General features: G+C 36.0%; 1 protein-coding gene across 1 annotated transcript in view; it reads left to right on the forward strand.

The window, feature by feature from the left end:
- Nucleotides 1-26,263, forward strand: part of Cndp2 (Cytosolic non-specific dipeptidase 2) — a 327,834-nt gene that overhangs the window by 209,045 nt on the left and 92,526 nt on the right. Inside the window, exon 12 of the mRNA XM_090414788.1 lies at nt 6,388-6,487. Coding sequence (XP_090270914.1) covers nt 6,388-6,487 — 100 coding nt within the window. The remainder of the gene's footprint in view (nt 1-6,387; nt 6,488-26,263) is intronic.

A 26,263-nucleotide genomic window follows, 5' to 3' on the forward strand; every position in this document is an offset into this window, starting at 1 on the left:
CTAAATTGAATAACAGCTATAACAAATTTGGCATGAAAATAAGCAATAAAAACACCAAAACTATGAAAATAGGCAGGATCATAGAAAACTTCAGCTGTATTCTAAATGGAGATCCTATAGAATAAGTAAAATATTTTACCTATTTAGGTGCAGTTTTTAGTTTAGATGGCTGGTTAAATCTGGAAATAGACAACAGAATAAGCAAAGCTGGTATGGTGACTAGCCAGTTGAACAAATTTATATGGAATAAGAGAGAAATTAGCCAAAACAGCAAACTAGCAGTATACAAGTGTTATAACCAGTTTTGACATATGGATCTGAGAGTTGTGTTAGAAATAAAGCACTTGATCAAAGACTAGAGATCACAGATATGAGAGTTCTAAGAAAAATTAGGTGAGTGAGCCAGTGGCATCAATGGGAGAATTATCATATTAAAAATGAAGATATAAGGAAGGAACTTGACATTATTAGCATTCAAGAATATGTCAGCATAGCTAATCTAAGGTGGTATGTCCACTTAAATAGAATGGGTAAAGAAAGGTTAAAACAGGTGTTTGATGCCAAGATAGCAGGAATGAGACCCAGAGGAAGATGAAAGTCTAAGTGTATTAATTCAGTCAGAAGTGCCTTGGAATCATGAAATGTTAGATATAACAGTGTTGGAGTGCTCACAAATAGTAGATTGATTTGGAGGAAAATTGTTGATAGGAGATTAATAATAATGTAAACTTAATCATGTAGTGCTGCCATAGTAACCTGAAAACCTCTTGGGGATACATATTAGGAAATTGATGATGCTTTTCCTTCAGAGCTATTGAATAAACTGCTGCTGTAACAGTTTTACCTTTTTTTGAGGTTCTTGGTAAGGATTACACCATCCATATCTCAAAAGATAATGGCAAGAACCTTCTGTTCTGACTTGGGTTTGGAACTTCTTTGCTCATGGAGAACCTTTGTGTTTCTACTCCATTGATTGTTGTTTGGTCTCTGGGTTATAGTGATTAAACCATGTTTCAACAACAGTCATGATACGAGCCAAAAATATGCACCTGATTTCTTAAAATGACCCAGAATTCCTTGAGATGGCAGCTCACATTCTCTCTCTTTTGATCAGCATTCAAACATTTGTGGACCCACTTCGCTGAGAGCTTCTGCATGTCCAGGTGTTGGTGGATAATGACCTCACTCATTCCTTGGATATCCCCATAGTTTTTGCAATGTTTTTGGCCTGTATTTGTCTATCATCAAGGATCTGGTATACACTGCATTGATGTTTTCAGGTGTGATCGTGTGTAAGGTCTTCCTGACCTGGGGATATCTGTTGGCCACCTATCTGGCAACTGTTGGATATGCTGGGGCATAGTCACCTGAAGGCTCACACAAAGTTTAGTGAATTTCAGTTGTGGCCTTTTTTGCAAAGCGAAAAACTTGATGATAGCTTGCACCTCTGTCTTCAAATTTCTTAAAAACCTCTGACATGTCTAATATATCCTAAAAGAAAAAGAACAAATTAATACAATTTGATGGAACATGGGGATTAAAGGGTTTTAAGATATGTTCTTTATTGTGGTTATTTGAGTTGCTTTAATATCATTTTTGTTCTAGGTGTTTATCAGAACTTTTCACCCCCTTCCTCGTACCTGAGCATGATATAGTTCAGTGGTGGAGCCAATTTCACATTCTACTATCAAGATTAATCAACACTAATGATGTCTGGGAAATAAAGGGCAGATATACTGCACATCCATTTTTGATCCTGGAACAGAATGGATATATAAATTTCTCATCTGGAAAGAGCAGCTGCAACATACTAATAAGCAAAGCTGAAAAACTTCAAATGGAACTGAAAACTGCTTTTCTTCCGTGTCATCCAAATTATATTGTAGGACCCAATGCATCCATATGAGATGGCTAATCACATACCAACTTCCCTATTTGTTTAATAAAATTGTTGCTGAGCACAAATTTTTGGAATACTGGTGAAGGGGTTATTATTGCTTTATCTAAGCCAGTCAAATATCCAAAAACTCCAATTTAGCAGTTAGTTCTGACTAACTGCTTGGGAAGATCTTGGAGAAAATGGTTACCTCATATTTTATTCTTGTGAAGAGTAATAACTCTGTCCTAGAAACAATCTGGCTTCTGAAAACAACATTAAACATTATATCATCTAGATATGATAGATACATAATTACTATCTTTCTCTCAGTGATTTTCTTCCACATTGCTAATGGGAAGAATTTATCAAATTTTCAACAAATCAGTCCTTAATTAATTAATCCTTTATCTGTCATAACTCAGATCATTAATTACTAGTTTCTAAAAGAGAAATGCTAACAGAATGGAGAAAGGAAGTAAATAAGAAAAAGCAAGAAATAGAACAATTATACAAAGTATGTGTATTACAAGAAGAAATTATTAGAATGCTATGTTACAATTAACAGATTACCTAAAAGAAGCCAAAATCAATGAATATATAGAAGAAGAATGGAAAATTTTAATAAAGATAATTCATAAAGCAGCCTCTGAAGCAGTATACAAGTAATCTGAAGCACTTGGAAAGAAAAATAAAATATTAAAAAGAAAAACGAATGGCATACAAATTGTTCTTTTAAAAACATACAAAGGAAACAGAAGAAATATACAAAAACAAAAGAAAAATAGCTGAAACAGTACAGAAAGCTCACCAAGACTTTGGAGAGGTTTATTGATAAAATAGAAGACATGTGGAAGAGAAAATATAGCCTACAAAATATTAAGAGAACTAAGCAGTGAAGAAAGAGATACAGCACAAATCAACAAAATGCAAGAAGAAACAATTGATAGAACATTATAAGAATTTAGTGTATGACCAAAATTCAATTTGGGTCATATTATACCATACAGAAAATAATGAAGAAATCAGTACTGATATAGAACCAATTATTGTAAAGAATTTATGGAGACAAAAACACGTGTTAGAGTAATTACTTTCCTTCTAATTATGAAAATAACGCCCAACGTTTCGAACTCTCTTAGGTCATCATCAGGAAATCATGCATGTGCACAAGACATAAGATATGTGACACTACACAAAAGTAAGATAAATCAAAATGCTTTATCATTTACCCTAGCCTGACCTCTGGTGAAAAAATAAATAAATAAAAGATAACACAAATATAAATTAATAAAATAAAATTTTTATACATATAAGTATAATAATATACAGGTGATAAAAAAAATTAAAAGTTTTATAGTGTAACTGCATTAAACACATCTCCACATTTCTACAGTCCTTTCATATTAAGGTTTTATTGTGCTGGGGTTTTGCCTACATGCTATATAGGTTGTAGATGGGTCCTCCATATTCTTGGAAATACCAATCCATCATTCTTGTTGAGGACTAATCTACAACCTATATAGCATCCAGAACATGATCGCAGAACCCTAACACAAGAAAACCTTAATATAAGAGGACTTTAGAAATGTATAATGTAGCTCCACTATAAAACTTTATTTATTTATTTTTTTTATCATCTGTATATTATTATATTTGAGCCTCTGTATTTCAGTCAGTATAGACGAAGCCCTTTGGTCGGAAAGACCCTGGCTTCGATTCCTGTCAGTGATATGAGGAACCTTTATTTCATCTCTTTCAACTAAAGGTGAGTTAGCCGGTCCCATATGGAGGTTGAGAGTTTCTTCTCCCATTGACTCTGGTTTTTGTCTTTCAAAACAGACCAGCCGGTAGAACACGAGCAATTTACAGACAAGAATAACTGCCTTATCCTCGGTGCTTAAGTGCCTGTTAAATGCCACTAATGATGATATTATATTTATGTATAAAAATTTAATTTTAATTTATATTTTTATGTATTTTATTTAATATTTTTTTTTTACCAGAGGTCAGAACTAGGGTAAATGATTAACAAAGCATTTAGATTTATCTTACTTTCATGTAGTGTCATATAGCTTGTGTCATGTGCATATGTATGTTTTTCTGATGATCTCAATAAACTGGGCAAAATGTTGAGTGTTATTTTCGTAATTAGAAGTAAAGTATAATTGCTTTAACACTTCTATTTTTGTCTCTATAAATTCTTCACAATGAATGCTAATCACCATGTAACCTTAAAGATAGCATTCAGATGACAAAGATGTCACCATCATATCGTAGCCAATTTTATTTTATTTTATTTTATTTTTTTGATTTAGGTTCAAACATGAAAATTTTTTCTTCAAGGTGTTCTAGAAAAGTTTTTCTGGGGAAAAAAAAATGACTATGATATGTTGATGATGTCTTTGCTGTCTGGAGTCATTCTGAACAAGAACTATACTTGTTTCTAGATAATATCAATATTCTTCATCCTCGCATAAAATTCACACTAGAAAAAGAATTTCACAAGGTATCTCCTTTCTGGATTTACACATCCAACAAAATCATGATGGTTCCATCTCCACTTCTGTCTATCGTAAGCATGCGTTTTCAGGTTGTTACATTCCCAATTCATCTGCTCACCATCTATCTCAAAAATATAGCATCATTAAATCATTAGTAGCCAAAGCGCACAGATTTTGCTCCTCCGAAGAATCTTTAAACCAAAAATTGGAAATCATCAAAAATACAGCTATGCTAAACGGATACAATCCAAAAACAACTAAAAAAAAATCATGTCACTTCCCCTCACATCAACGTAGATAAGAACAAGCCCTTAGGATTCCCATACTATATGTCAAAGGCATCTCCAAACATCTATCAAAAATTATGAAGGAATACAAACTTGCTGCTACCTACAAACCAATCAGCCAGATCTATAATTTGCTACCCTCTCCTAAAGACAAACTCACCTTTGATGCTATCTGACGTTTACAAAGTTCCATGTTCCTGTAAGATGTCTTACTATGGACAGACAGGAAGATCTATTAGTAAACGCATCTCTGAACATCAAGATCATATCTGTCTTATCACACCGCACAAATCTGGCCTCACACAACATGGAGTTGAAAACTCAAACCATAGATCCTTATATAAACATGAGCATTTATATAAAGAAAGTGCTGAAGCCTTATGCCACAGACCCAATTTAAACCGTAATGACGTTCTTACTATTCCTAAAATCTGGGAAATGTCATCCTTAATTGCGTAAAATAAATTTATCCCTGTTATTTTAATTTAATCTAATTATTTTCATTTTTTATTTTTTTATCAGATATTTTAATTTAATTCTATAACACACTACTGCGCGCATAGTGGGATTCCATTGTAAGCATGCACCCTAACTGTATGTTATTTCTAGTATTGTTTGAAATAACTGTAATAATTATGTCCTAAGATATTTGGGACAAAATATTTACTTATTAAAAATTTAATTACTGTTGTTTACGTGTGCATGTTTAGTTATGAATACTCCACAGGTTTCACTGCATAATATTGCATAATAGATTCACTATATAATAGATTCTTTATCCCCTTGTTTTCTTCAGAATGTGCCACCGAATCTCTAAGATTTGGTTCTTGCTTTCAGACTTTTTTTTCGAATAACATTCTTACTCTCTTTTTCTTTTTTACTATGATAATCAGTTTTATCCTACTCAAAACCAAATCATGATTGCTCTCACTTCTATTAGAGATGCTTTTCTCAAAATGTGAGCACCTTGATAGTTTTGTTTGACATAGAAAAAAGCATATCACACAGCTTTGATGTTTGAAAGACATAACTTTGGCTTTAGACCCCAGGACCTTGCTCTTTATCCTGTACATAGTCAGAGCTGCTGATAAAGTGAATTCCTAAGAAATACAATTTAGTGGCTACTTTTCTTCATATCAACAAATTATCAGCATGGTTTCTATTTTCAAAAGATAAAGTCTCCTCTAGTTTACCAAGTTCCTTGTGATTGTTACTTTGAACAAATTGGATGCTCTGTAGAAAGAGAATACAAGAACACTGATCTTATATTAGCACAGTAAATCTGAAAAATCTGACTTTGCACAGCCCAGAATAGATGCAGATCACAACATACTATGGTCTTAAACATGCTTACTTCATCAGTGTCAGTATAAATTTGAATGCATTTTAAAGAAACTGAGGCCTTACTTCACCACCTCAACTTAAATTGAAATGACTGCCTCTCCTATCTAGGACATGAGAAAGTCTTATTTTAATTACACATCAATTTTTTTTAATAGCTAATGAATAATTAATATTGTAATATTTCCTCGGTTATACCATTGCATTGTACTTTTTCAAATGAATCCATTGTTCGTTCATGTTCTGCTTTGCAATTAACTATTGTTGTCACTGATGATGGCATGTAATATAAAAAAAAAAAAATTAATCTCAGTTGCTTTTGTGTTTGCAAATGCTAGTTGATGATTTGCATTAGAATTGCAATTTTGTTTCTTCCTAGGAGGAATATAAATGTGATATTGGCTGTAAATGTCTTGTTCACAAGGAAAAATCTGATATTCTAATGCACAGATGGCGATTTCCTTCATTGTCACTCCATGGTATGTGAGAATCATAATTTGATTTTTATTAAAATCTTAAACTAGATTTCAGTAAGTAAACCAACCTATTTAATTCAGCAAGCTCATGATTTTCATTGAGTATTGACTTTTTTCTAAATTCTCTAATTAATTTTGTGTTAAAATGTCATTTATTTTATTAATATAATTTCATGTTTTATACACAGCCATTAATTATATATAATTATTTTTTTCATTTTAAGCTAATCTAAGTGTATTTTCTTTTTAGCTGCATTTTAATGTGTAGGACCCTTGTCTTGAGTGGTCTTTGTTTCATTTTCCATTAAGTGTATTTTGTAAAAGATATACAAGTATCCATTACATTTGTTTTTACCACACATCTGTATGTATATTATAACCCTGCTCTGACAGCACATTTTATCATATTTTATTTTGGGATTTGGGATTTCTGATAAAATTTGTTGAGTTATCTCAAATTTTGTCACTAAAAGTAGGGCCATTTTAGTGACAAAAGCCGATAGAATCATGTGAAAGTAATAACTCTGCACAGGCCTGGCGGAATTCAGTGCAATTGTTACTTTGGATCTCTGTTAAGATTTATTGCATCATCTCAATTTTGATCTAAATCAAAACCTGTAGCAGTGATCATCAGCCTGGTTAGGCAAATTATTAGCTTATGTGCTCTCAGCCAAGAGGCTGCAGGTTCATATCCTACCATTGTGTATGAATGATATGAATGTCATTGAGAGAGGACTTGAAAGTATTGTTAAAGGTAGCGAAAGAAAAGAGTGACAGAGTTAAAATGGTGAGTGTTGCCGCGGTATGACAGAGAGGAGTTTAGAAGGAGGGCCATAATCGCAAATGATATTATGCACAGGTTAGCAGGTTATGCAGACGGTGTGGTGTGGAATTTGTGGATGTGTGGAATGAGTTTGATGGGTGAAAGGACTTATACAAGATGGATGGCCTGCATTTGAATGGACTTGGTGTGCAGAGACTGGAAAAAGTGTTGCCGAATGAAGTGAAAATGGATGTGCAGAACCAGGGAAACTAGAACTACCAAGGAGGGGGGGGGGAGTGGATATGCAAACTTCAGTGAGACAGTTGAGTGTAAAAATGAATATAATGTAACCGAGCCAGCACTAAGGACAAAAAATGGGAATGGGACATTTAGAATAACGCATCAAGATAGGGGTGGGACAAAAGGATCACTGCATTTCATGTATACTAATGCCAGGAGTATTAGGAACAAGAAGGAAGAATTTTTGGCCTTGATTGGTTCTTCCTGGCCACAGGTTATTGGCATTAGTGAAACATGGCTGACGGAAGATGATATAGTTAGTGGGATAGAATGTGTGGGTTATAGTGTGTTTAGGAGGGACAGAGAGAATAAAATGGGGGGAGGGGTGTTATTGATGATAGCTGATGAACTGCAGCCAAGGAGAATTGAAGTTGTATTGCAGGATAGTGAAAGGAACTCATTTGAGGCTATTTGGTGTGAGATTGAGACTGGCAGAATAAAATATACAGTTGGGTGCTGCTATAGACCAGGTGATGGAATAGATGGTGGAGATAGTATGCATACTCAAATTGATGAAATGAGTGGGAGGAGGGTAATTATTATGGGGATTTCAACTATGGTAACATTGATTGGAAGGAGGAGAGGACACATGTGAGGAAGGAAATGGATTTTATTCAATTATTAAGGGATAACTATCTGAGACAGCATGTAATTGAAAATACTAGGGGTGTGAGATTGCTTGACCTGGTAATAGCATCTCACAATTTGACTGTAATGAATATGACCATGTTGCCACCTATTGGTGAGAGTGATCATAAGGTTTTGACCTGGGAGGTGGCTAAAGGTGTGGAATTTTTGACTAAGACTGGGTATATGTGGAATTACCGTGCTGGCAAGTTTGACAAGCTTAGGAGATTGCTTGGATCAGTGCCATGGCATGTACAACTGCAAGGGCTGGACGTCGATAGTGCATGGGAAGTGGTCAAGGAGCATTTACAGGAGGTTATGGCTGATTGTATACCTAGGGTCCGAATAGTAAAACAAGTAGGGGTTAAATGGATGAATAACACCATTAAGCTTGAGTTGCAAAAAAAGAAACAACTGTGGAGGGAATTTAAAGAAAGGGGTGACCTGCAAGCACACGAACGGTATAAAGTGCAGACCAGAAGGGTAACGAGTGTGGTGAAAACAGCAAAAGCCGATTATGAAAGGAAACTAGCTATGCAAGCAAAAGAGAATCCCAAACAGTTCTTTCAATATGCTGCAAGCAAGAAAAAAACTGTACATGGCAAAATGATATTAAGGAATGACGATGGTAAGGAGGTCACTGAACCAGTCGATATAGTGGAGTTACTGAGCTCTCACTTTGCAAAAGTATATCATCCAGGTGGTGACATTGAAAAAATGAAGGAACCATTAGTTTATACGGGAATTGTGATAAATGAAGTGGAGGTGAATAGTCTATTACAGAACCTTAATGTGAATACATCTGTGGGATTGGATGATATACCGGCACGGGTCTTGCGTGAAGCGGCTAAGGAATTATCAGTGCCCTTGACCATGTTGTTTAATCTGAGTCTCTGGTCTGGTTTAGTCCCGAAGGCGTGGAAAGAGGGGAAAATAGTTTCACTGCATAAAGGAGGATCCAAGACTATGGTGGCAAATTACTGACCGATCAGCATATCAGGAGTCATTGTCAAGGTCTTGGAGAAAGTAGTCAAGGGAAAAATACAGGAATGGATTGATGAAAATGAGATACTGTACAGGGAACAGAATGGCTTTGTGAAGGGTAGATCATGCCTCAGTAACTTGCTCAAGTTTTATAACAAGGTGACAGCAGAACTGGATAAGGGAAATGGGTTTACGGTGATACTGCTGGACCTGGCAAAAGCGTTTGACAGGATACCATATGGAATTCTAATCCGTAAGCTACAACATATGGGAATGGATATAGGGTTGGTGAGATGGATAGGTGGGTCGTTGATGGAGAGATATCAAAGAGTAGTTTATTCAGGAGTGGAGTAAGATTAGCAGCAGTATACCACATTGGTGGAACTGTACTCCAAGAGATTGATGAGGCCAGGGACTTGGGAGTGTTGGTGGATAGGGAGATGAAGTTTAGGGGGCACATTGCAAAAGTAGCTACAACAGCTCATCAACTCACTTGGTTGTTGAAAAATACCTTGACGAGCAGAGACAAGCATGTTATTGTACCTCTGTACCGAGCCCTAATAAGACCTCATCTCGGCTACTGTGCCCAGATTTGGTCACCTCGGTTCCTTCTTGATGGGGAGGAGGTGGAAAGTATCCAGAGGCGAGTGACTAAGATGATAGCAGTTCTATGGAATGAACCATATGAGAACAGGTTGAAGATTTGTGGGTTGCAGAAACTAGTTGATAGGTGGAAAAGGGGAGATATGATTGAGACATTCAAATTGCTAAAAGGATTCTAAAAGATTAATTCAGAGGATATTTTTGAGATCAGGACTGGTGGTGGGAGAACTAGGGGACACCTATGGAAGCTGGGCAAGAGTGTGGTTAGCAGGGGTGTTAGAACTGGGTTCTTTACTATTAGAGTGGTAAATGAGTGGAATAAGCTGCCAGAGTCTGTTGTGGGTGCTATGACAGTGAGCGAGTGAGAATGTCAAATAGTTGTGTGGACATGGAGTTTAGGGCCTCCCTCAATGAGTCTAAGGACTCTCTGGAGTAGCCGAAAATAATAATAATAATGTCTTTATTTTTGAGGTGTTAGTTGATCATCTTGACTTCCTGCCATTCGAGACCTGAAATAGCTTGAAAGTTTGATATTTGGTCTGAAGAGCAGGGTTGTGAATTATGTTAAAAAAATTCCTTAGCCTATTCACTGTACTGATGTATGACAATAGCCTATTGTCTCTGCAACAGAACCCTCTGAGGATGAATTTCTAGTTACCTGGAAAAATGTTTTTTTTTCCTTCCCAAAAAAGCAAGTATGGATCCGAAGATTCCAAGAAATTGTCCAAATATAGGCAAACCTCCTATTTATGAACTTTCAAGATATGAACAGTTCATATTTATGAACATTGTGTAAACTAAAAAATTGCAAATCCTAGTTCATTTAACAAACACAGAACTCTACACTCACATTTTATAATTCATGAAGTTCACAGACATTTTATGTTGCACAACAGAAAAATGTTCAGTCTGGTAATTCTTTCTCTTTTGTGCTATTGTATTGAATATTCTTCAGTTGAACATATTCCAAATATTAATGTTGGGCCTGTTTATATATTACTAATTTCTAAGTTTTTAAATACCTTTTGAAATATGGAAAACAAACGTGAATGTAGTGATTTTGTGAAAGTGCTAAAAATGGCAAAAAAAAAAGTGTTTTCAATAGAAACTAAAATGAACTTAATTAAGGATTCTAAAAATGGCAAATTGCTTAATTTAGCTGGTTGTGTTAATAACATCGCTCATTCTAAGTTACAGCAATTTTTACTTGCAATAACGCTTGCAATGTAAGCTCTATTCGGTTCATAGTTATTTCTGAAAAATTAAATATTGTTATTGAAGAAATTAACACTGTCTAACAATTTGGATTCGGGATCAAAATAAAAACGCCTACACAGGATACTCATTAATAGTATTGGCCTGCTACAAACAAATGCATGAAGTTGAAAAAATTTATTTTCAAATTATGTATACAATAACTTTTTTTTTTTTTTTTTCACTCAGAACAAATTATTTTTGTTTGAGTTGTGTAATTTTATTGTCATTGTATTAGGGTAATTTATTTCAGAAACATTAACAAATTTATCAGTATAGCTTATGGAAAAAAATTCAACTTATGGATATTCAACTTACAAATGCTTTTCCAAGATTGCATTGTTTGTAAGTTGGAGTTTGCTTGTGGTTCTGACATGCTGCTTATGCAAGAGCATGAAAAAAAAGATGGTTAACTTACAGAAAACCACATTTATGCATAGCAGTCCAAATGTTATTGTATTGAAAACTTATATAAAGAAGGATAGCAACAATGTCCCTGTTGCATATTTATCAGTATTTTCACCTCTGAATCCTTTTGCACTACTTCTGTTGAACATTTTCAGTAGCTTGACAGAATACTTTGCTACCTTTGTGATATTTATATTATGGGGTCTTTCTGAAGCCCTATGAGTTTTTTTGTTTTGTTACTTTCACTCATAGATTAGCTTTTTTGTGTGTGTGTACTCTTCAAGGATGGATGACAACTTCTTTCAAAGGAACTTGCAGTATAATTTCTTGTTTCCCAAGCCTGTCTAGAGTCCACCATGAAGTTCAGATTCCTTTCTTTGCAGACAGCTTGCTACATATACTTCCTTGGCTGAGTCAGCCTTTTTCTAAATTTGACATCCAGTATCTAGGGTTTGGCTCTTATTTTCATCAAACTCCTATATATCTTCTGTAAAATCTCTCATGATATGGACTTTGTAACTTATCAGGTTCATCTTTACATGTTTTTTTTTTGTTTAGGAGAATGTACTGAGAGAAATGTTAAATTTTGACAAATTTAACATTTCTCTCATTTTTGTTACAAAAAATATTACATAAAAAAAAATATTATTACAAAAATAATATTTTTTGTAATAATCTTTTAATGACCTTTAGTTAAAATAATGTGACTCATGACGTCATCATGTAATGATATTAACTAGTGTTAAATCAGTAAGTCTAATTATCAAAATGGCAAATTCTAGGAATTGTTATAGATGGAAATTTCCAAAGTCACATGAAGAATGATGTCAGCATGTACGAAGGTCAATACGTGACCATTTTTGAGAGACATGCGTATTCACACAACAGAAGTCCAGGCCAATATAAGGCAGGTTGTCTACAAGGAATTTTGTCATAGGATTTTCTAAACCTTCTCTTACCTGAGTCCACCATCATGCCAGTTTTGCTGTCGGGAATCTAAAGAGAAGCATCATAGGTTCTGAGCTTTTACCTGGGTTTGCCATCATGTGAGAACTATTGTGTCGATTTTCTCAAAAGGAAAGATGTGAATCGCCGCTATGTTAAGGGTCCTATAGGGCAAGGCATAGGCAACTTGGAGAAGGAAGAAATTTAGCAGCAAAGAAGCTAAATGGATCAGCAGAAAGAAGGAGAAGAGAAAGGATGACTTACATGTGAACAAAAGGTTAATGTGAAAGACGGTGTGCTAAACAAGAATTGTAAGCAGTTATAGTACTGAACAGGAATGTATGTCAGTACATTAGTACCGTGTATGGGTTGGGAAAGAAGGTACTTGTTCACATTGGATTTGAATGACTGTATGTGTATAAGACTGTATGAGTGATGAAATGGATGCGGAATGAAATTAAGAAAATTCGGATAAAAACTATTAAAACTAATCATGATGGCACAAAAGAGTTAACGAAAGATGAGTGAGTGGCGTTGTATGGCGACTCCATTATTAAAGGTGTGCTGGATGATAGGATACACAAGGTATGTTTTCCAGGTGGTAAAATGAGTAGAGTGATTGAGGCATTGGATATGAGGCGGGAGCAAGCAAAAGAGTTAATAGTTTTAAAATAGGTACGAATGTTTTGACAGAGGACAAAGAGAGTGTCAGAATGGATATCAGGAGGCTGCTTAGAAGGATAAAACAGAATAGTGTGACAGGAAGGGTAGTCAGCGTGTTGCCTAGATATGACTGGTGAAATGAGGTGGAGAGCAAGGATTATGAATGATATACTGGCTGAAATGTGTGAGGAGACAGAAGTACAATTTGCTAATGTGTGGAATGAGTTTGAGAGACGAAGTGAGCTGTATGAGAGGGTTGGACTGGTTATGGTGTGAGTCGCTTGGAGAGACTGCTGCTGGAAGGTAGAGAAGTGAGTAGAGAGAATGAATCGGATCAAGTGGGAAGTGATGTGGAAGAGCAGGAGAGTAAGACAGGAGAGATTGAAGAGGGGGTTATGAATGGGGAAGTGAGTGAATGGGTGTGCAAGAGGAGCTGGGAAATTTGGGAGGCGCAGGGTGGACAGAGGTACAGAGCATGAGAAAGGTGGATGCTCCAAGAGGAGGTGAGAGCATGTGTAGACAGGAAAGGAATGGGATGACCTGGGATCAGGGAGAAATGGTTGGAATTGAAGGGGGTTCTAAAATGAAGAAGTAGAAAATGAAATGGCCCCAGTCAAGCATGGAGAGATCACATTGAGTGAGTAGTATCAGTGGAACTAGCTGTAGATCCAGAAATGAGCTGTTGTGTTTGTATACAAATGCTAGAAGTATAAGAAACGAGGCAGATGAAATGGTTGCACTAATTGCGTCTGTTCACCCAAAGATTATCGGAATAAGTGAGACATGATTGGAAGAGGATGACATCCTGACAGGAATAGAGATGGAAGGGTATGATGTGTTTCATGAGGATAGAAGGGGTAAAAAAGGGAGCGGGAGTGCTATTGATGATAGAGAAAGATGGTGGTGATGGGGAAGTGAGAGAATGGGTGTGCAAGAGGAGCAGGGAAACGGAGAGGCTCAGGGTGGAAAGAGGTACAGAGTGTGAGAAAGGCGGATGCTGCAAGAGGCGGATGCTGCAAGAGGCGGATGCTGCAAGGTTACAGACTAGGTTATAACCGATGGTTCTAAATCATACAAAAAATTGGTATTGTGCGTGACAATGTGCGTGTCTCGTTAACATGATTTATTCGTAATGGCTCATGACGTAATTGTTATGAAAGTTCATTTCTTTGATGTTTAATGATCTGATAAAAGTTTTCCAAATTTCTGGTAAAATTAGACCTTGATTCTTGTTTAGGTTTTCAGTTTTATGGACGACTGTAGCTGCTTCTTTAAAGGTTCTTGAATGGCATCAGGCTCTTATCCCACTCAATGTGATGGTTAGTAGAGGCAAAGTGGCATGAAAGGCCTGAAATGTCTTGTCTGTTATTTCTGACATATCCTATGTGTTCTTTCTTTCTCGTTTCAAAGCTTCTAGATGTCTGACCTACGTAACTAATACCACATGAGCAAGGAATATTATATACTCCAGAGTACTTGTAGAATGGGTGAGGATCTTTCGGTGATCTTAAAAATTTCCGAATAGTGTTGATTGGTTTGAATGCCACTCTGATCCTATGTGGTTTTAAAAGGTTAGCTAATTTTTTGGAAAAGTTGTTGACAAAAGGAATCGTAATTGTACTGATGTATTGGACGTCATCACGTTGTCGATGTGGTATATCAGTAAATAGAATCTTGTTATAGAGTCTTTTTGGCTAACCATTTAAAGAAAGTTCTCTAGATATTGTGGTTAATTCCGTTAGTAGGTCATCCTTGTCTGTCGTATACTGTATAGCTCTTTTCTTGAGACTATGGATAATGCTAAGTTTCTGAGCTATGTGATGAGCTGAGTTGAAATGGAGATAACATCCAGTATTTGTAGGTTTTCTGTATACAGATAGGTTGATACTATTATTGGATTGTTTCTTTATTAAAATGTCAAGGAATGGCAGTTTTTTTAACTGGCCTATAGAAATTATAAAAGAATTAAAATCTATGCACCCACTTACTCCTAGATTGTATGGCCTTCCGAAAATTCACAAAGAAGGTATACCATTACGTCCAATAGTTGATGGAATCTATTCTCCCACTTACCAACTATCCAAGTATCTTGCGAAGATTTTACAACAACACATTCATGTCTCGGATACTTATATTAAAAACTCAAAACATTTTATAGATAAAATAAAAAACATCCCTATTTTTGAAGAGGATATACTAGCAAGCCTGGATATTACATCTCTGTTTACTTACATTCCAGTGGTTGAGGTCATCAACATCTAAGACAAATTGTTCCCAAGAGACATCACTAATTTGTTCAATCACTGTTTAACTTCTAACTATTTCATTTGGCAAAAAACGATCTACAAACAACTCACTGGTTTAGCTATGGGTAGCCCCCTCTCACCTCCTTCTGCTGACTTATTCATGGAAGATCTAGAGAAAAAAATCTTAACCCAGATCTTTCCAAAACCGAAAATTTGGTACAGATATGTAGATGACATCTTTATCATTTGGGATCATACTAAAGAAGAACTAATGAATTACCTCAACCAAATCAATAGTTTCCACAATACCATCAAATTCACATTAGAAATGGAAAAAGATAAAAAACTGCCATTCCTTGACATTTTAATAAAGAAACAATCCAATAATAGTATCAACCTATCTGTATACAGAAAACCTACAAATACTGGACGTTACCTCCATTTCAACTCAGCTCATCACATAGCTCAGAAACTTAGCATTATCCATAGTCTCAAGAAAAGAGCTATACAGTATATGACAGTCAATGATGACCTACTAACGGAATTAACCACAATATCTAGAGAACTTTCTTTAAATGGTTAGCCAAAAAGACTCTATAACAAGATTCTATTTACTGATATACCACATCGACAACGTGATGACGTCCAATACATCAGTACAATTACGATTCCTTTTGTCAACAACCTTTCCAAAAAATTAGCTAACCTTTTAAAACCACATAGGATCAGAGTGGCATTCAAACCAATCAACGCTATTCGGAAATTTTTAAGATCACCGAAAGATCCTCACCCATTCTACAAGTACTCTGGAGTATATAATATTCCTTGCTCATGTGGTATTAGTTATGTAGGTCAGACATCTAGAAGCTTTGAAACGAGAAAGAAAGAACACATAGGATATGTCAGAAATAACAGACAAGACATTTCAGGCCTTTCATGCCACTTTGCCTCTACTAACCATCACATCGAGTGGGATAAGAGCCTGATGCCATACATAGAAGATAACTACCATTCAAGAACCTTTAAAGAAGCAGCTACAGTCGTCTGTAAAACTGAAAACCTAAACAAGAATCAAGGTCTAATTTTACCAGAAATTTGGAAAACTTTTATCAGATCATTAAACATCAAAGAAATGAACTTTCATAACAATTACATCATGAGCCATTACGAATAAATCACATTAACAAGACACGCACATTGTCACGCACAATACCAATTTTTTGTATGATTTAGAACCATCGGTTATAACCTAGTCTGTAACCTTCATTTTAGCTTACTAGTTTGTATTCCCTGAGGATGCCAATAGAAACAGATTGGCGAAACATGTAGGAGGATAAAATAAAGCTACTTGATAAAGATTATATAAAAAAGTGTAATAGTCTTATGAATAATTTTCAAGAAAAAATTCAACATAATGAACATATACTTTGCTTATTTCTTTTATCTTCTCTCCATGTGCATTTGTGCATGTTTTGTGTTGGAACATGGGGTTAGTAATAACTAATCCATGCCCTGATCAGAAGTTTAGCAGGCAGTTACCATTATTATTATGCTTTGCACTTTTTTCCAAATTTTCCCAAAACATTTCTGTTTGGTAATCATTTCTAAGATCTAAACTACTCTGCTGTTTAGATCTCCAAGGACCAACTTTTCCATTTTCATTGTGTGAAAACTGCCTTCTTAATGCCTCAAAAATTCCTCCATTTCTTCTTTAGTAGAACTTCAGTGGGAGCATTAGCAAAAAAAAAAAAAAAAACCATTGTCCAGTTCTCCATTCTGATATTTGCCCACATCACTCTATTTCATATATTGCCTTCCATTCAAGAAGATTATCCTCATATTTAGTATTGAATAGTGTAGCTACTCCTTGTTTTCTGTGGTTATTATTGCCTGAATATAAAATTTTGTATTTGTTGCTTAGAAAGATCTCGCTCTGTTTTTTGTCTTCTTTGTTTCAGTCACACCTATTATGTCAGTTTGGTACTTATCCAGTTCTTCTACTAGTTCCATTTCTTTTGATGCTTCTTCCATTGATAGTACCAATCTTGAGCTCTGCTGATGTTGAGTTGGGATGTGTTCTGTTTGTTCCAGTATCTGACTGCGCTGTTTGTCTTAGTTCTCTGATGAAAACAACGGGACTTTGTTTAACTGAGTGATGCCCCAGCATGAAATTCTGTCATGTTGTATCACCATTTTGGGTTCTGGTTTAAACCAGTGATGGAAAACCTATGATACGCGTGTCACACTGACACACTTGAGGGTTTCAGGTGACACACTTGGATGTTGAAAAATATTGTTATTCTGATGAAAAAAACTGCGATAAATCGTGTAAGATCGCTCTCAGTTAAGGCGAAGGTAGGTTTCGGTTCATTGAAAGAATTATATTTTATAGTTACCCTGTTTCTATTTTATTTTGTAGTTAGCTTATTTCTATTTTATTTTGCAACTAGCCTATAAATAACAAACATTTTAAGTTTACATTTTCTTTCTTAATCATTATAATTTCTGCATAGTCATAAGATATTATAAAAACTTATAAAAATTATTATCAATATTACATGATACAAACTTGTAAAAATTATTATCGATATTATACGATACAAACTTATAAATGTGCTTTATCTATTATGAACTTAAAGTTTTTATTTGACTTCTGTGTGAAATTCGTTCATGCATGCATTCCAAGTCTCTCGACTGAGCAATACAAGTTCTAAACATATTTAAAACCACTTTAATAGAAAATATAATTCACAGCATTAAATATTGAATTTATGTGAGTAAATAATGAAAACATTTTTATAGTTGCAATAAGTTAAGTAATGCAAATAATAACAACTTACGATGACGTCACAACAAAACCTACTAAATACTGCTATTTAGTAGCATGATAGAAAGTAAAACGTAATAAGGTTGCTACGAATGTACCAGTAATAAATCTGGCAACCCTGTGGAAAGAAGTAGTGGTCTGCCACTTAAGTAATTTGAGTTGCTGGTGTATAATTCATTTCCTGTAATTGTTAGTTCTTATTAATTATTACTGCTTAATCACTGCCGTATATAATTGTGCTCTTTTTTAATTTGTGAACTCTTTTACAATGGCAACTAGCACTAATAAAAAACTAAAATTATCACAGAAAGGAAGTGGAAGAAATTTCCAAGATGCCTGGACTGAACAATATGGTGTTATTGATAGAGGCGATAAAGTTCTCTTTAAATTGTGTGGTGAGCTATCTGAACTTGGAATGTAAGAAGACATTTTGAAACTGAGCACAAATGGCTCCTAGAAAAAACTTTTGAAGAACAAAGTATACATGTCATAACATCTAAAACTGGCAGAATCACAATCAGGGACTTTAATTAAATTTGTTTCAGGACCTTCAAATTTAGTAGCCATAAGTTACAGTATTTCACATACTATTGTTGAACATGGGAAACCACTTTTTTATTAGTCTATTAGTGATGAAAAAGTTACCATTAAGCAGGAATAGTATTAAAGACTGAGTTATATCGATGAATGCTAGTATAGAAAATCAAATACAACAAGACTTGAACTCATGCCATTGTTTTTCCATTTGTCTTGACGAAACTACAGATATTACGTCATCAGCTCGATTGGCTATTATTGCAAGGTATGTTCACGGTGATTCTATGCACGAGGAATTGATAAAGTTTGAAAATTTACCTCAAAACACTACAGGTAAAGACATATGCGACTGTGTTTTTAAAGTGTTCCGTGAGAAACAGATTTATCGAAAATATTTTCGATTACGACTGATGGCACGCCTAATATGGTTGGCCGTAATGTCGGTTTTATCAAACAATTTACAGAATATGTTGGTCATCCCCTGGTTTATTTCCATTGTATTATACATCAGAAGACACTGTGTGCGAAATCAGGCTTAAAGAATTTGGATGATGTGATGAGAATTGTGACAAAGGTAACTAATTTTATTGCTGCCAGGGCTTTAAACAAACGAGAATTTAATTCACTTTTAAGCGAAGTTGAATCAGTGTACAATGGTTTATTAATGTACAATAATATTCTATGGTTGAGTTGTGGCCAAGTACTTGGTTTGTTGAATGTTTAAATGAAATGAAATTATATTTAAATACAAAGGGCATGGAGCACGAATTTTGTCAGGTGAACGATTCTGCTTGGCTCAGTAAGCTGATGTTTTTCACAGATTTTTCATTGCACGTGAATGAACTTAATATACAATTGCAAGGCTGCGGAAAATATGTTATATTTAGCACGATCAAGAGCTGTGAGAATAAACTCAAAATATTTCAACATGATTTAGTCCCAATAGTGAAAATTTTTTTTAACGAAACCCACCCCAAAAATTGTGAACAACATATCAACCAATCTATTGAAGTTCTAAAGTCAGTAACTGAGCAGTGTTCTTCTAGATTTGAGGAATTTCGAATATTGGAACAAGCAATCCAGTTCATAAAGTATCCTGATGAAACAGAATTCATGGTTCTTAAATTAGATGGCTTTGAGTGGTTGGATTTAAAAGATCTAGAAATGCAACTAGCCAACTTCCAGTGTAATCCTATCTGGAAAAGAAAGTCTATTGCTCTTAGAAATGAATTAGAAGAACTTGAGCGGGAACTTCTGCATGATACCGCATGTAAAAATTCAGACTGTGAAATTCTAAGCGTGTGGAATAGCCTTCCCAGAAACTTTCATGCTCTTAAAATCTTTGCTAAAGCTCTTCTAACAATTTTCTCTTCTACATACTCCTGTGAAACTCTATTTTCTGCCTTAAATAACATCAAATCGAAAGGGAGAAAGAGATTGAGCAGTGATTTGAGCGCTGTGTATAGCATTAAAATGTCCACACTATAGCTCTTCTATAAAGCAACTTTCTTCCAGTACTCAGCAACAAAAAAGTCATTAAATGTAATGTAAGTTTACTTTATTAAATTAATTGTATAATATGAATTCATAGATTTTATATCAGTGTCCTATTAAATAAATAGCCTAATATGATATGTATAAGTCACCATCTATGATTATGTAGTTAAATTTGTAGTTAAATTTAAAGGTGACTAGTATGTTAAGGAAGGTGAAATCAGACTATGAGATAGAATTAGATGAACAGACCAAAGTGAACCGAAGAGAGTTTTTATTATGTAGCCAATAAGAGGAAAAATGACTATGGTAGGATGACTTTGTAATGGAGGCTGTCTGCTGCATCCTTGTAATATCTTTATTCTTTTAAGCTTTATTAGCAGTGCACTTTTTCTTTCTTAACCTTTCTTGCTTATTCCGTTGCATACTATGTTTATCCACCTTTCGTATTTTACAAGTTATATGCCTATGAACACTGGAAAATTTGTTAGACTGTGCCACCAGTATCTCTATATTGGCACAAGACTCAGTAAAACGATCGGTAGATTTCTTTCTCTCTCTCTTACTAGCGTAAATTCCTTCAACAAAGTTTACATAAACAGTCGTGGTTTTTAAGTACTTAAACTGCGCTTTTATTGCCTTAATTGTTTCCCACTCACAGATCCAAATATTTTTTAGAAACAGTGCATTGTAAAATAAAGTAACAGGCTACACTCTATTGATACATAAATTAAACACATTTATTTACATTAATACCAAGGTACATTAAATCTCTACCTATCCTTTAGACTTTTGGTATAAAGAAACAAACTTTCCCTTTCAATACTAAATGACTATACAGTATAATTACTCTATTAATTCTCTACTTACTAAATTAAAGTTACCGAACTTATTTACTCACAAAGAGGTTAGCTAGCTATAGCAAGTTATCTTACAATTTATATTCAAGTTAACAACAAATCAGAGTACTCTCTTATAGATATTTCTTATTACTATTTTTTATCAGTCCATCTATGACATATCGCTTAAATTACAAAAGAATGTACATAAAAAGATGGGACACACTTACGGAGGCTCTTTGTCACGACACCGTCCAAAAGTTTTGCATCAAAGTCTATGGTTTTTCTTTCATCCCAGGCCTTAGATTTCCGTCCGGAGAGTCTTGTTCCAGGGGGCGTTTCGTCGAAAAATCAGTGGTCTTGGACTGCAATCTTCCCGGTGCTCAAAAGTTCAGGCAAGAAATTTCAGCATACAGGCTTGAAGATCGTTCTGAGGATTTTTACTTCGGTTGACTTCCCGCAGCACTAGGACATTCGACCGGCACTTGGCATTGCATCGGCTGTTCTCGCAATTTTTCCTCTCGGTCTGACTGCTTCTAGTTCTCTGCCAACTGGCTATGGCTCTTCGGTAACAGTGCTTCGCCTCCGCTTTCTTGGCAACTGGATCTCGGCTCTCCTCTGTCAGCAACTGGACCTTGCCTCTCCCCATTCTCTACCGCCACTGCTCTGGTTCCGACCGCCTCTCCTGTTTAGTAACTGGGGCCTTGCCTCTCCTCTGCCGACAACTGGACCTGGATGCTCCTTTCTTTCGATGTTCGGCTCAGTCCCCTTTTATTTTCGCCTTCTCGTGGACCTTGCATCAAGGGTTGAAAGTTTATTTTTCACTTGGTTAGAGTATAATAAATTTAGTTTAATCCTTTATCCAAGTGTGAGCAAACAAAGTTTGCGCCTGAAAGTATCTTCAGGACTGGGGTGAGGTGGTACAACACCAAGGCACTCCTTGCAAAGGTGGAGCAAGCTACCAACACTCCTATCTCAGTATCTCCCATAATGCAAAACACATCTCCTTGCAGATATGTCTAATGTTATGCATTAAGGGAAGTCCACAACCCAGACAGGAGTGCTTGGTGTTGTACCACCTCACCCCAGTCCTGAAGATACTTTCAGGTGCAAACTTTGTTTGCTCACACTTGGATAAAGGATTAAACTAAATTTATTATACTCTAACCAAGTGAAAAATAAACTTTCAACATCTTTCTCTAAATCCAGAGTAATTTATTAAAAAACGGTGACACACCATTTGGCAACTCCTATAGGTAGAGATGACCTGTTAATGCTTCTGCCTGGTATCTCCACTTGGGCCTGGCTCCCACTGAAGAGACCTCAATAAAGGTCGAAACTAGTCTGGGTTGTGGCCTTCCCTTAATGCATAACATTAGACATATCTGCAAGGAGATGTGTTTTGCATTATGGGAGATACTGAGATAGGAGTATTGGTAGCTTGCTCCACCTTTGCAAGGAGTGCCTTGGTGTTTTACCACCTCATTCCAGTCCTGAAGATACTTTCAGGTGCAAACTTTGTTTGCTCACACTTGGATAAAGGATTAAACTAAATTTATTATGCACCCAGGGTTGTAAACCCTGAAGAAATCGGCAGTTCTCCTTGATCTTTTTTTTGTTAAGGCCAGCCCATTCTTTCTTCTCCTCTGTGCACTCTTTTTCCTTGTTTTTTCGGGCAGTGGAAACTTCTCTGGAACTAGCTGATCTCTTTGATACTAACTCCGAAGATGTTTATACTCAGAGCCCGCAAACAACTTTTACACACACTTAGTTGTAAACAACTGTCTTGTGCTCTTATACATAGCTATATACAAAGTTCCGATGGCAAAGCATTGCCTTTGTTTTTGACATTCTAAAATATTCTTGTTAAAGGAGTAAATACAGTTAATTCCCATAGGGTTATTTACAATAATATCTAGCATAAAATATACAGAGACAAACAAGGTTATTTTTGTAACATTCTAATGGACTTGACCTCTGTAAAAATCGATGAAAAGCGCTTTGGTATTTCCAAGCTACATAGAGTTTTTACAACTTTAAACAATACTCATGGTAAGAAGTTGACTGAGCCAAAAGAAATAGTTGCGCTGCTGAGTGATCATTTTGCAAAGCTGGATCATCCAGATGGTGATTTAACAGTTGTTGATGTTACAGAGATGCATACCAACACTGGGACAGATGAACAGGAGGTGTTCAGCATATTGAAAAATATGTGAACACAGCAGCGAGAGACTAGACATTCTAAATTGACATTCTTTTAGGTCTGTAGGGTAGCAAACTACAGACCAATTAATATTATCATCTACCCCGTCATTTATTGCCCACTACCAGCATTTTCACAGACAATCACAAACATCCATGCTCATGGCGGGATTCGAACTCCCGCAGCCTTTTTGGCTGGAGAGCAGATGTGCTAACCACTCAGCCAACCAGGCCGGCAAAAAAGGCACACTAGCACTCTGGAACTTCCTACAAATTCAAAGCTCCAGTGATCGGTTTTACAAACATCCATGCCTTACACAAGATTTGAACTTGAAACCCAAAGTGTTGTACTGAGAATTCAGGAAGCCATTATTAAACCTCATCCAACCTCTTGATCATTTGTCCTATCAATTTGGGAGTATTGGAAAAGTTGCTGAAAAATATAATACAATAGTGGGTGGATAGGCATGCAATACTCTATACTAGGCAGCATGGTTTTGTAAAATATAGGTCCTGTCTTAGTAACTTAAAATTGCATTTTATAATAAAGTGACAGGAGAATTGCATAAAGGTAATGGCTACACCATGATACTGCTTGACTTTGTAATAGTCTTCCATGTGGTATTTTGTCAAATGCCAAGGCATTTGACAGAATACCACATGGAAGATTATTACAAAAACTGAAGAGGATCAGAATGGATATGAGGCTAGTAGTATGATAAGGGGGATGGCTGAGGGACAGACACGAGAGTGGAGTCTAGGAGAATGATGGTGACTAGTGGAGTACCTCAGGGTTCAGTACTAGGGACACTACTCTTAATTTGTATATCAATTTTATTTATTTATTCTTATGGCAAAAGGAATACAGAACAGCTACAGGTCAATGTCCAGTCTGGAAAGCCAATCCAAGGCCTCATCTGTCACCTTGTGGATGTCCTGTAGACCACCACCGTGAAATTGGCACCTTGAGCAGTTGTTCACAATATGAGTAATCGTCTGAGCCATGGGAGAACAATCACAATAAGGGTGGTCTGACAGCCCCTATTTATGTAGTAGTAGCCACATCTGCTCTGGTTAGTTCTGATCCTGTTGATTGATGACCAAAGCTTCCTAGGAAGAGCAAAAACCAGGCTGCAGAGCACAGGGATCTTCTACCAGGAAGCCGTTTGTTGGGAGATTGTTGGACCAATATTCTCTCCTCAAGTCAGGTGTTGATGACAGGGCAGCTGACGAGAGTTCGTCCATGGACCAGAAAGGCTTTCTAGATTTTAGGTGAAGAGTAAGTGGATTTATAAGAGTCTGGGGCAGGAGTGGGTTGCTCATTGCTTTATTAAATTTTTTAATTGAGACTTGTCTTCAACATATGTTTGGTGGAGCAATGTTAGATAGGATAGGCAGCCAGGAGAGAGGGGTGCTTCTCACTGTCCCACTAATTATGTGCATGGTAGAGTTTAGCTGGGTGTCTATAATGTTAGTGTGTGCACTTCTTTCCCAAACAGGGGCACAATATTCTGCTGCAGAGAATGTGAGGGCTAGTGCAGACAACCTTAGGACTTCTGCACCACAACCCCAGGTTGTTCCAGCAAGCCTTGAAATGATATTATTTCTCATTTTAATTTTGTTGGACAGGTTGGTGATGTGCTTTTTATAGGTTAGGGTTCTGTCCAGGCTCACTCCAAGGTATTTTTGGTGAGGCTCATGTTCTACCATTTGTCCACAGAAAGAAAGGTTGAGATGTCGATTCAGCCTCTGCATTGTTCAGGTGAGATACTGTGGACACAGATTTTGTTGGATTTGGCTTCAAGTACCACTGCTTGAAGTACTCTTCCAGGATGTTCAGGTCTGTGTTCAAGGTTGATTCCAGGTTGGCAAAGGAGGTAGATTGATGTAGGATTGCTTGGTCATTAGCGTACATATACTTACTTGAGCTGGTATGTGGTAAGTCATACACGTAGATATTAAAAAGTAAAGGGGATAACACAGAGCCCTGAGGGAGACTGTTGTGAAGGGATCTGGGCCTGCTCTTTTTTCTGCCAATATGGACCCGGATCTTTTTGTTGGAGAGAATGGATTCGAAAAGCTGGAAAGTTTTTTCCATCTTATAATATTTCCTAACTTTAGGAGGAGGCCCCTGATCCAGGCTGTCATAAGCTGATGTTAGATCAATGAAAGTGGCTCCAGATTTAAGTTTGTCTTATAAGTCTGCTTCAATCTGTGTTGTCAGGGCCAGGACCTGGTCACAGCAACTTCTTCCTAGCCTGAAGCAAGCTTGTTCATTTGGGAGTGCTCTTTCGATGAGTGGTGAAATTCTTTTAAGGAAAATTCTTTCAAAGAGCTTTAAAGGTGGAACAAAGCAAGGAGATAGGTCGCAGATTTTTCACATCATTTGGATATTTCCCTGGTTGGGCACGGCAATTATTTTGGCTTCCTTCCACAGATTTGGCAGTTTACCAGTCATTATAATTTTTGAGAAAATTTTAATATCAATGACACAAAGAAAGATTTAAATGGGTATATTCAGTTGTTTGCTTATGATGCAAAACTGAGGAGAGTAAATCCTTTCTTTTAGGCTTACACGGTGATCCGAATACATTTTTGAAAATTATGGAGATAACTACCATGTTTGAGTTAAACTTTAGTTTAATATAAACTAAAATCCACATTCGACATTTCGACCTTTATATCAAGGTCATCTTCTGGAGCATATGCACTATATACAAAAAACAAGCTACACTACAATCTACATGGTTTGTTAAAGTAACTGACCAACCGTTACAAGAGTAAAAGTTGTGATAAAGGTGATGTAGATATTCTGTAGGATGATTTAAATAAATTGGCATTGTTGGCAAAGGATAATGATTGTCAATTTAATGTTGCAAAATAAGGTTATGCACTTTGGGTTGAAATGGTTGCATATGGTGTATCTTCTTCTCTTCCGCTCATGGTGGGTTGAGTTCCTCAAAGATGAAAATTTGTTATTTCTTTCTGTGTGCTGTCTTTTTTATGAAGGTCTGTTATAGGGTTTAAGTGGGTGTTTTCTTTAATGTTGTTAATCCATTTCTTTCTTGGTCTTCCTCTACTGGGCTC

The sequence above is a fragment of the Typopeltis vanoorti genome, chromosome 25 (genome assembly GCF_054136105.1).
Source record: "Typopeltis vanoorti isolate ZY-2024b chromosome 25, IOZ_Tvanoo_1.0, whole genome shotgun sequence".
NCBI lineage: Eukaryota > Metazoa > Arthropoda > Arachnida > Uropygi > Thelyphonidae > Typopeltis > Typopeltis vanoorti.